Raw genomic sequence first — 12,632 nt, 5'->3', positions numbered from 1 at the left:
AGCACTTAAGCTACAGAGAGAGGTTGAGCAGGTTGGGTCTTTATTCTTTGGAGCGTAGAAGGTTGAGGGGGGACTTGATAGAGGTTTTTAAAATTTTGAGAGGGACGGACAGAGTTGACGTGGGTAGGCTTTTCCCTTTGAGAGTGGGGAAGATTCCAACAAGGGGACATAGCTTCAGAATTGAGGGACAAAAGTTTAGGGGTAACATGAGGGGTAACTTCTTTACTCAGAGGGTGGTGGCTGTATGGAATGGGCTTCCGGTGGAAGTGGTGGAGGCAGGCTCGATTTTATTATTTAAGAGTAAATTGGATAGGTATATGGATAAGAGGGGATTGGAAGGTTATGGTCTGAGTGCAGGTAGATGAGACTAGGTCAGGGAGAGTGGTCGGCGTGGACTGGTAGGGCCGAACGGGCCTGTTTCCGTGCTGTAGTTGTTATATGGTTATATGGTTATATGGTGTGGACATTTCAGCGTGGAGTGGTTGTGTCAGTGTATAGTGAGTGTGCATGTGTCGGTATTGTGCACATGAGTGTCTCAGTCGTGGGTATGAGTGTATTAGTGTGGGGTTAGTGTGTCATTCTGAGTGGCTGTGAGCATGTCAGCACAGTGTGCTTTGTGAGTGCATCAGCATCTGTGTTTCCTGGTTTTCCGGTCCCTGGCCCACTCCTGTGGGATCGAGGGGACAGGGTGCCGAGGACAGTGGGAGCTCCTGCTGTGGACCGTGGGCCTTGGACCTCGGCTATAGTCTGTAATGCCTTCCACATCCGGTGTGACCGTGGAGGTGAGCCAGTCCCTGGGTCCAGCTCCCACCTCTGGACCCAGGCGTGGGTAAGGGTCGGGAGAGCAGGGTGGGATAGGGCCAGAGTCGTCATGCGTCTCCTCCCGGCCAGGCCTCCCCTCAGCCACATCTCCCTCCCTCCAGCCGGCCTCTGCTCATTACAGCTCAGCCACATCTCCCCTCCTCCTGGTCAGGCCTCTCCTTATCGGTGCTCACTCACATCTCCCTCCCTCCAGCCAGGCCTCTCACGGTGGCTCAATCACATCTCCCCCCCTCACTCCAGTCGGGCCTCCCCTCATTGTGGCTTTGTCACATTTCCCTCCTTCCAGCTGGGCTTCTCCTCATTACAGCTCAGTCAGATATCCTTCCCTGCAACCAGGCCTCTCACTGTGGCTCAGTCACAACTCTCTCCTCTTGGCCTTCCCAAGGGAGCCCGGTGATTCCTGTCAGGAAGGAAGCCAGAGGCCGGCAGACAATCTCCTCCGCCCGGACTCCCCTCAGGGGCCGGCCCATCATGGGGTGGGCAGGATGTTGTCCAGGGAATCCGACAGTGCCTGGTCCGGGAAGGAGCCGTTCCGGAAAGCAGGCTGGAGCCAGGCAGGAGGAGCTGGAAAACGTAGCGGATCCATGAAGGCCGTGAGGCTTCGCGAGCTCACTGCCTCCCAGCTCTTCCGCCGTCGCCATGGCCGCCACAGCAGCTTGCTGCAGCTATGGGGGGCCGGGCCCCTGGCCCCGACACCAGGGTAGGTGCTGGACCCCCGGCTGGGGGCTGGTGGATGGAGGAAGGCTCAGCAACCCCTCTCCATCCCCGGCCTGGACACGTCTGAGGTTCCTCAGAGGCCCCTCCCTGACCACACCAAGCTCCTTGTTTTGTCTGATGTCCCGTGTCGGTCTGGAGTGTGGGAGGGAACACCCTCAGCACTGTGGCCTCTTTGCTGAGAAACCAGTGGGTTAAGGGAGGTGGTGTGGTGATCATTGTCTGGGCCTAGCCAGTGAGGTAAAGCTGCTGAATGGGCGGCAGCAGATGGGGAAGGGTGGTTGGTAGAGGGCGAGTGGAGAGTGGGGGACAGGGGTGGTTGGAGGAGGACAAGGGAAGAGGAGTGGGGGACAGGGGTGTGGGGAGGAGGGCGAGGGGAGAGGAGTGGGGGACAGGGGTGAGGAGTGGGGGCCAGAGCGGTGTGAGGAGGGGAGTGATGGGCAGAGGGGAGAGGGTAGGCAGGATGAAAGAGTAAGGGAGAGGGTGTGGACAGATGGCTGGAAGAATGGAGAGGGAGGAGAGGCGTTGGGGGGAAGGAAGGGGAATGGACGGGGGGGACAGAGGAGTGGGGGATGGTGGGGAGAGACAGAGGTGGGGGGAGAAGGGATGGAGGGGAGTGGAGAATTTGGCCAGAAGGGGAGGGGAGAGGGAGGACGATGGTGGGTGGGAGGAATGGGTTATGGAGGGGGATGGAAGAGAGGATAGAGGGAAAAGGATGACCTAGATTTGGAGGGAATGGAGGAGGGGGAGTGATGGATAGGGATGGGAGAGGGGTATTGATGAGAAAGGGTGGGAAGGTGAGTGGAGGGTAAGGAGCGGTGAAGTTAAAACAGAGGGGGGAGAAGGGGAGGGGAGATGGAGAGGTGGGGGTAGAGGAGCAGAGAGGGAAAGAGAGATGCTAGAACCAGCTGACTGATACAGAGTTAGTCAGCTTCTGAAGGGCTGAATGGCCTTCTGTGGTGTAAGTAGCTGAATATCCATCAGAGGTGTGGAGGGATTGTGAGGATAGGGTTTGGGAGGGGTGGACAGTGAAGACTGGATCTGTTGGAGGAGGGGAGTGGCCTGGATGGAATACTGTGCCTTAGTCCCTGGTTGGGGAGGGGGAAAGTTAATCCCGAGAGCTGGAAACTTTGCAGATGAGTGTTTGCTGAATGATGTGGGTGCTGAGGCTTGCCTGCAGTGAGGCAGTGGGTGGTCGGGCCGGGTTGAATGGGAATTGTACTGCCATTGGTATTGGTTTATTACTGCTATATGTATTGAGAATTTGAAAACTTTGTCTTGCATGTTATCCAATCAAATCAAATCACACACAAGTACAATAGAGTACATAAAGAAAAATGAGACAGCTTGCGGAATTTAATGTTAGAGGTAGAGAAAATGAGCAGTCTGAAGAGTGGAAGGGCCACATTGAAGTAGGTTGGAAGATTGTAACCATACCCGTAGCTGATGAGAGGCCCGTTTAGTAATCTGGTAACATCAGAGAAGAAACTATTCCTGAAGCTGTTGTGCGTGCTTTCAAGCTTTTGTAGCTTCTGCTTGAGGTTTGTAGGTTAATCGACTTGATATAGTTGTAAATCGTCCCAAGTGTGTGTAGGATAGTGTTAGTGTATGGGGATCGCTGGTCAATGCGGACTCGGTCGGCTGAAGGGCCTGTTTCCGAGCTGTATCACTAAACTAAACTAAACTAAACTAATTAGAAAATCATCTCAGTATACCAAAGGATTCCATCTCCCTAAGACGTTCCAGACATAATTGGTATCTGCCTCTACAGCTTTGTCTGAGAAGCAGAGGGTGAGGATAACAACCAACTCCCTTGAACTAAGGCCCTTCAACTGGCCTTTCCCATGACCTAAAATATAGAATATAGGGCACTGCAACGCAGGACCAGGTCCTTCGGCCCAGTGTCTGTGCCGAATATGATGTCAAGACCATATCTGATCTGCCTGCACATAATCCATATCCCACCATTCCCTGCATATCTATATGCCTATCTAGAAGTCTCTTCAATGCCACTATAGTATCTGTCCCAACCACTCACCAATAAACTTGCCCCGCACTTCTCCTTTAAAACTTGCCCCTCTCATCTTAAAGTGATGCCCCTGAGTGTTTGATATTTACATCCTGGGAAAGGGATAAAGGTTCTGATTATCTACCTAATCTATGCCTCTCACAATTTTATATGCTTCTATCAGGTCTCCCCACAACCTCTGGTGTTCCACCAAGGGCCTTAGTTCAAAGGATTTGGAGTGGTATAGTCACCCTTTGCTTCGTACCATTGCTGGAGGAAGCTGTAGAAGCAGATACAATTAAATCTTTCAAGTGACAAACAATCCAAGTCTGTCCAAACTCTCCTTGCACCTAATACCCCCAATCCAGGCATCATTCTGGTAAACCTCCTCCTCACCCTTTTCCAAAGCCTCCACATTCTTCCTGTATTGTGCTGACCAAAACTGTATGCAATACTCCAAATTCGGCTAATCAAAGTCCTACAAAGTTGCATCATGGCTTCCTGACTTTTATACTCAATGCCCTGATCAATGAAGGCAAGCATACAAAATGCCTTCTTTACCACTCAATCTACTTGTGTTGTCACTTTCAGGGAGTTATGGACTTGGAACCCAAGATCTATTCTGTACATCGTTCCTGCTAAGGGTCATGCCATTAATTGTATATTTTCCCCTTATATTTAACCTCCCAAAGTGTCACACCTCACACTTGCTTAGATTTCACTCCATCTGCCATTTTTTCCACCCATTTCTGTAGCTGATCTATATTCCACTGTATACTTTGGCAGCCTTCCTCACAGTCTGATTTCTTGGCGTCATTTGCAAACTTACTAACCAACCCGTCTGTCATTTATATATATATCACAAACAGCAGTGGTCCCAGCACAAATCCCTGCGGAACTCTACTATTCAAAGACCTCCAGCCTGTGTATTGTCCTTCCACAGCCCTCTACTATCAGTAAAACAGTTCTGATTCCATACGACCAAGTCACTGTTAATCCCATGCATCTTAATCTTCTGGATCAGACTACCATGAGAGACTTTATCAGATGACTTACTAAAAGCCATGTAGACAACATCCACCACCCTACCCTCATCAATCTAATTTGTTGACGCCTCAAAAAACTCAATCGTTAGTGACACATGATCTGTCATGTCTAAAGCCAAGCTGACTGTCCCATTCTCTTTCAAATAGGAGTAAATCACAAAGAAACCTCTCCAATCCTCCCGCCAGCCTATAATTCCCTGGATTCTCTTTACTTTCCTTCTTCAACTAAGGAACAACATTGACTACTTTCCAGTCCTCCGGGACCTCGCCTGTGGCCAAAGAAGACGCAAAGATCTTTGTCAAGGCTCCCACAATCTCCTTGTGTGTCTCTCTCAATAACCTGGGATAGATACCATCAGGTTCTGTGGATTTATCCACTTTAATGCTCTTCAAGAGCCCCAACACCACCACCATCTTAATCTCAAACTGCCATTGCATATTAACATTCTGCACCCTCTGTGCTTGTGTGTGAGACCAAAATGCTCTGTGCCACAGCATGCTTCAAATGTTCTCCATTTAAATAAAACACTGTTAATCTGTTCTTCCTTCTAAAATGAACAACCTCACCTTGTCCCGCATTAAACTCTATATGCGTATTTTGTGCCTTCTCAAAAACCCATCAATATCTCCTCATATACAGTCTTTATTCTCCTGGTAACTTGCCTCCACACATATTTTTATCCATTGTACCCTCAATCCTTCCTCCAAGACATTCACACGCATTGTGAACAGTTGTAGTTCCAGCACTGACCCCGATGCCACCAACAGGTTGCAAGTAACCAACCTGATAATGCCCCCCCTTATCCCTACCCAACATTCTTATTAGTTATCCCTATCCAATTAATAAGATAAATTAGTCCTATCTTATTTCTTTTGGCGCATGAAGTAATCTGGAGATTACTACTCTCGAGGTCCTGCTTTTTAGCCTAACTCCCTATAATCACATCAGGATCTCACACTGGGAGAGGGTATGATTTATTTTTAATGGGGCATGTAAAAGAGTTATACTGATGGGAGACATTGATCTTCATGGGATTGGTTAATTAAGGTGGAAAGGAAATGGAGCGCATTTATGGCCGTTTTTGCGATAACATGGAGGCAACCAGGGAACTATTGGATCTGGTTCTGGGCAATGTGGCAGGTTTAATAAACGACCTCAGAATAACAGAGCCCCTGGGGAGCAGTGATCATAACATGCTAGAAATTTGTGCTCAGGTTGAGGAAGGGAAAGTTGAATCCGAAGCAACTGTGTTTTACTTAAGTAAAGGGAATTACGATGGAATGAAAAAAGACACAGAGTGCTGGAGTAACTCGGCAGGCGAGCAGCATCTCAGGGGGAATACAGATTGATTTTGGGTTGGGACCATTCTTCACTTCAGGCTGGTAGAAAGGTCGCGATCTAAAAGGTTACCTATTCATATTCTCCAGCGATGCTGCCTACATATGAAGTTCCTTGTTTCTACAATGGAATGACTTTAAACTTTAGAGATACAGCGTGGAAACAGGCCATTCGGCCCATCGAGTCCACGCCGACCAGCGATCATCCCGTACACGACCACATTATCCTGCATCCAAGAGATAATTTTACAACCTATCGAAGCCAATTAACCTACGGGTCTGTACGTCCTTGGAGTGTGGGAGGAAACTGGAGCACTCGGAGAAACTCCACACGGTCACAGGGAGAAAGTACAAATTCCGTGCAGACAGCACCCGTAGTTAAGACCAAACCCCGGCAGCAATTCTACCGCTGCGTCGCTGTGCCGCCGAGTTGGCTAAAGTGGACTGGCCGGATAAATTAGCGGGAAGGAAGGTTCTAAGGGAAGGAAGGTTATAAGTGGAATGAAAAGTTGCAAAAGTTAGCAACAGACCGAAAGACTGAAATAAATTCAGAATCCACGAAGGGGGACGTAAGATAATGAGGAGAGATATTAAACTCTGGGGGCAAACTAGGAAAAAAAAAATCTCCCAAACATTTTAACTTCCCTTCCCATTCCCATACTGACCTTCCCCCCCCTCTCCCCCCTCTCCCCCCCCTCCCCTCTCCCCTCCCCTACCCCCCCTCCCCCCTTCCTCCCCCCCTCCCCCCCTTCCCCCCCCTCCACCCCCATCCCCCCTCCCCCCCCCCTCTCCACCATCAGAGTGAGGGGGGATTGGGTGGGAAGGGATGAGCAGACCAAGGAATTGTGGAGGATGGTATCTGCGGAAAGTGGAAAGGGATTGGATGAGAAGATGGGATTGGAGGTGGGTTCACATTGAAGACGGAGGGAGAGAGAGATGTACGGGGAGAGGAAAAAGAAGATGGGGAAGGGGGTTGAGGAGGAGAGTGAGAAGGTGACAGAGAGGGAGGGAAAGATGCAGAGGGAGTGGGAGAGGAGGAAATGGGAGAAAGAGGGAGGAAAAGAAAGAGAGAGATGGTGAGGGAGAAGGAGAGGGTGGAGGAAGATAGGCAGAGGGAGAGTGAGGGAAGGAGGGGGAGAGCAAGATGGAGGGAGGAGGGGGTGGAGATGGAGTTACGGTGTCCTCTGACAGTCGGACATGCGTTGTGTGCACCCACACCAGCCAGTTGGGTCCTGTTAGTGTATGATCAGTCTGCGGCCTGTTGCTGTGCTCTGGGGACTGATCTGGGCTAACCAGTGTCCTCTCTCACCACCTTGTGCAGTAACATGGCAGACGCATTGGCCAATGCCAGTTGTGGCCACTGCCGCTCGCACTTTGACCCCACGGAGCGGATTGTCAACAGCAACGGGGAGCTGTACCACGAGAAGTGCTTTGTGTGTGCGCAGTGCTTCCAGAAGTTTCCAGGAGGCGTGTTTTATGAGGTAAGGCCCACACATCTTTCTCCCAGGGGCCGACAGAGTCAGACGTTGAATCTCCAACAGAAGGTCATGCTGCAAATGCTGAGAAATGGGATGAGTGTTGGGCTACTTGTGGCAGCATGGAGTCAGTGGGCCGAAGGGCCTGTTTCTGTGACTCTGGAACCAGGAACACTGTAGCTGGGCTGGGTCACTGTCTGTGGCACTGAAAGTAGAATTATACTGCAGATGCTGGAAATCTGAAATAAAAACCGAAAACGCTGGAAATACTCAGCAGGTCATGCAGCATCTGCGATGACAGAAACAGGGTTAGTGTTTCAGGTCTGGGATCTTTTGCCAGAACTGTGAAAGAGACAATAAGCTCAACCACCCCCCCCCCCACCAGATTTTACCACTCACCCACGTACGAGGGGCGATTTACAACTTCTGATTAACCCACCATCCCACAAGCCTCTGGCATGTGGGAGGAATCCAGAGCACCCTGGAGAACTCACACAGGCTCACGGAGAACATGCAACCTTCAAACTGACAGCATCCGGGGTCAGGATTGAACCCGGTTCTCTGGAGCTGTGAGGCAGCGGCACTACCAGCTGCACCACTGTGGCACCCATTAAATGACAGAAGTGTGCTCATCAGGTTCCCTTCTGGTAGCAACGTGAGCTCACCCTGCGGGTCCGTAGACCTTCTCTTCTTGTGGTCCACACCCTCATCTCTGGAGGATAATTCTGCAGACCCTCTCCCTCCTCTGATCACAATGATTCCCAAGGCACCAGGTCCCCTTGAAACCAGCTATCTCTGTGCCTGCCTGACATCCCCAGGCTCAGGGCTCCAGCACGCTGTGAGGGTTGGAGCTGATGATTCTTTACTTTATTTCAGTTTGAAGGCAGGATGTACTGTGAACACGACTTCCAGATGCTGTTCGCTCCCTGCTGTGGACAGTGTGGTGAGGACTTCATTCCAGATGTTTGTCAGTGAGGATCAGTTTGTGTGTGTGTGCATTTGTGTGCCTGTGTGTAAGGCTGGTCACACCTGTCATGTATGTGTACGTCAGTTTATCTGTTTATATGAATGTGAATGTGTGGCATATTTACAGGTGTTTCCATGTATGACGTACCTTGGTGTGTATTTCACATGTAAGATCTGCTGGTGTGTGTTCCGTGTGCTTGATGTGGTGATGTGTGTGTGTTCCGTGTGCGTGATGTGCTGGTGTGTGTGTGTGTGTTCCGTGTGCGTGATGTACTGGTGTGTGTGTTCCGTGTGCGTGATGTGCTGGTGTGTGTGTATTTCGTGAGCGTGATGTACTGGTGTTTGTGTTCCGTGTGGCTGATGTGCTGGTTTGTGTGTTGCACGTGAGTGAAACATGCTTGGCTGTATACTCTATGTGTTGCATGTGCTGTTGTGTGAGTCTGGGTTGTAATTGGCTGGGTCAATGTTTAAAAAAAAATTGTCCCTAGTGGGTGTAGGATAGTGTTAATGTACGGGGATCACTGGGCGGCACGGACTTGGAGGGCCGAAAAGGCCTGTTTCCGGCTGTATATATATGATATGATATGATATGATATATATGAATGTGTATATAAGCAAACGTGTGTGTACATGGGTCTTTGTGCATGGGTGCGTTCCCTTGCATCTGTTCATCTGTACCAGTCCCTTCCCTCTTCACCAAACATATCCCCTCCATTGATATCATTAACCCTTTCCTCTCTAGTTCCTCCACCCTGCTTTCCCTGCAGAGATGATGACAATATGGGGAGGATAAGAAATGGGGTCAATGTAGTAGGTTAAACGAGCGGTTGATGGTCAGCATGAACTCAGTGGGCTGAAGGGCCTGTTTCCATGCTGTGTCTCTTTATGTATCGTTTGTTTCTGATTGTGTCTGTGACAGACTGCTGCAGGTCTGTGAGGGGTGACCTTGGAGCATTCACATTCTTCCTCTGCCCTGCACTGTGGGAGAGGGAGGCCCTGGCACCCGGCGGGTGTGTTGCCGGCATCTCGTGGTACTCACTGCCTTTCCTTGTGCCTGTCCAGGAGAGTTCATCATTGGCCGCGTCATCAAGGCAATGAACAACAACTGGCACCCAGACTGCTTCTGCTGCGAGATCTGCTCGGTGGCCTTGGCGGACCTGGGCTTCGTGAAGAATGAGGACAGGTAGGCTCACAGCCCAGCGGGCAAGATACGCACACCGGGTTTTCCATGTCTGTGGAGGAGGGTCACAGGACCAGAGCCCATAAGTCCCTGGGCCTGGAGTAGATCATCGGTCCTGGCCTGGACACTCAAGGTGTGGTTGGCCATTACTTTGCATGGAAATAAAGCTACTGATATGTGACATAATGACAGAAACACTCAACAGGTCAGGCAGTGTCTGTGGGGAATGAAACAGAGTCGATACTACAGCTGTTATAGAGTCATTCAGGGATGCAGATTGGAAGCAGGCCCTTTGGCCCATCAAGCCCACGCCGGCCATCAACCACCCTTTATACTAATCCTACACTGAGCCCATTTTTTATTCATCCCTCATCCTCTTCAACTCCCCCTCGATCCCACCAATCACCCACCCATGAGGGGAAGTTTATAGCGGCCAATTAACCTGCTCACCTGTCTGTCTGTGGGACGTGGGAGGAGAACCCCATGTGGTCATGGGGAGAACATACAAACTCCACGCAGACAGCACTGTAAGTCGGGATTGTAGCCGGTTCATCGACACAGTGAGGCAGCCACACCATTGTGCCATACTCGAAGGGTTTCTCTCTCCACGGATACTGCCTGACCTACTGAGTATTTCGGACTTGCTCCAAGCCTGAGTGTGGTCCCCCTGGCAACAGTGAGCTGCACTTCCGGTCGGTTGAACAGTGCTGAGGTGTTGGTGTTGCAGGGGAGGGGTAATTATTGACCTGGAACCTGAGTAAACCTCTGCTTTTCCACAAATCCGTGCAGCTTGCTGAGGTAGGACAGTCCTCTGCTGAATGGTGCATCACCGTTATGTCCTGCAATATTTGCCAGGACTGCAGTTCCAACTCCAAGCTGGTGGAGGCTCCATTCATATTCACGGGAAGTGAGGTTACCTGCTGCCATTTTTCATCTGCTTTTATTCACAAAGAACTTTTTACAAACAAAGAATTTTGAAGACGCAGAAATGATGGTCTCTCCTTACTTTTCGAAAATGATAGTTAAGTTCACAAGTAGTTAAAAAAAGACAAATGCATCGATCATTAGAAATATTGTACACAAATCAAAATATTATACAGGATAATCATTATCTGGGCAAACAGCACAGATATGGACGCTTGGTCTGATGGTGCGGAGCAGCAAGTTGTCACAACCTTGAGCCGCAGGGCAGGAGCAGACGCCACGTGGTAATAGTACAGCTCTCTTGTAGTCTCTCTCACAGCACAAACAAGGTGAATGCAAGGTGTTACACAGTGTAAGAGTGAGGGCGAGCTGTGTTATGTCCAGAGTAACAGTGAGACCAAACAGAGGTTAGCTTATAAGACAAACGGTAAAAGATATACAAAGTGATTGGTGCCAGCCATTGAATAACTCATACTGAGTCTGGTGATTGTGCTATAGAGGGGTAGAGGGTGTGGGTAAGGTGTGAAAGGTTGGGGGGTGTATATGAGGGGTGGGGTTATGGTGTGAAAGGTTGGGGGTGTGTGTGAGGGGTTGGGTGAGGGTAAGTGTGTGAAAAGTTGGGGGTGTGTGTGAGGGGTGGGGTGTCTGTGAGGGGTAGAGGTTGTGCGTGAGGGTGTGAAGGGTGGGGATGAGATGGGCTGGTTTAACATGGAGCCTCGGGGTGGCTTGTTGACTGGGTGAGGTACACTGAGAAAGCTGAGGCTAAGGAGCTGTAACACAGGGAGCATCAGAGGGGATGGATGGCGTCCTCACATTGAAGATGCCAGATGGAATGGTGAAATATTGGGAATATCATCGGAGATAATATTGCAACACTGGGAATGTGATATTGTGACTGGGAATTGTGATAGGGGTGTAATGCTGGGAGTGTTGGTGGGAGACGTGTGTAACGGTGTTTGTTGTCCGAGGGTTAGATAGCAATCATGCATTGTTATCATTGCTCATTGAACTGACTTAACTTGCAATGAGCAGGTATACAAAGTTAGACATCTTATCGTGGGCAGGGATGTGGGTTCCATGGTTTGCCTGGTGAGAGAAACCCTTCCAAGGTTCTCACGTAGTCATTTATTGTCAGAAATTACCAGCATCCAATATCAAATGAGAGAAGAAGCTGAAACGACTCTGAGACGGGCGGGGATGTTGCAGAGGCTTTCCCAGCCGTGCCAAAGGATGGGACCAAAGCCATGTGGGATAAACGGGGGACAAGTCAATGTCCAGTCAATCAATGTCAATGTCCAGTCAATCCTCTCACATGAGTACTGCCCCTCTGTCAACACAGCTTTTCTAATCCTGTGTGGCTACATACAGGAAGCCTATGTAAGACTAGCTGCATCAATATGATCTTCAGGACGTAGCTGTGGCCGAGCCCAGACTAGCCAAGGTCTGTTTAACAGCATTGCTCCCACTGGTGTATGGGCATAGTTTGGAGCTTCCTATTATGAAAACAAAAATCAGAGGCATGGGGCTGGAACTTTGATACTGTGTACGAACTGAGTATTAGAGATATTGATTGCTGGTACAGGGAGAGTTATTGAAAATTGATTAAGATGCCGAAGTGTTATTAGAAGAATTGGTAATGAAGGGGACAGAGCGAGGAATCTCACAGGGAGGAGATGTTCAGCTGAAGGATTGGGACAGCCCCGGACTCGATGGGCTGAATGGCGTCACTGAATGCCATGCTTGCAGTCATTGACATGCTTGCAGTCATTGAACGGTACCCTTCAAGGGATTTGTTGAGTTGATTTCATTGTACAAGTTGTTTGCAAAATGCTGCTGGAAACTAAAACCAGCCGGAAAGAACTTTAGCTCCTTGAGGGACTGCAGAATAAACACGGACCTGAATACAATGATACTGAAGGCAGGGATCCCAGCATGTCAAAGCCCATGCCCAACATTTGCTTTATAAACTTACTTTTGCCTGCGTCTCTGAGTAGTTGGGACAGAGCTGTGGATTTTGTAAAAAAAAAAATAGTACCACAGTACTGCTGCACAGACAACAGTCCCACTGCAGGCAACCAATGTGCTGAAATAATTACCACACCATGTCACAAAGCCAACACAGGAAAGAAAAGTCAATGACAGGATATACTCCAGCAGCA

The 12,632-nt window shown here is 49.6% G+C and overlaps 1 protein-coding gene across 1 annotated transcript in view; it reads left to right on the top strand.

Annotated features, from left to right (window-relative positions):
- The first annotated feature begins 1,307 nt into the window (after positions 1-1,307).
- LOC144599588 (LIM and senescent cell antigen-like-containing domain protein 1) overlaps positions 1,308-12,632 on the top strand; it is a 54,484-nt gene continuing 43,159 nt past the window's right edge. The window contains exons 1-4 of the mRNA XM_078410651.1: positions 1,308-1,522; positions 7,250-7,409; positions 8,280-8,346; positions 9,432-9,552. Coding sequence (XP_078266777.1) covers positions 1,308-1,522; positions 7,250-7,409; positions 8,280-8,346; positions 9,432-9,552 — 563 coding nt within the window. The remainder of the gene's footprint in view (positions 1,523-7,249; positions 7,410-8,279; positions 8,347-9,431; positions 9,553-12,632) is intronic.

Source organism: Rhinoraja longicauda, chromosome 13, assembly GCF_053455715.1.
Source record: "Rhinoraja longicauda isolate Sanriku21f chromosome 13, sRhiLon1.1, whole genome shotgun sequence".
Lineage (NCBI taxonomy): Eukaryota > Metazoa > Chordata > Chondrichthyes > Rajiformes > Arhynchobatidae > Rhinoraja > Rhinoraja longicauda.
This window is presented reverse-complemented; position numbering and strand designations above follow the sequence as displayed.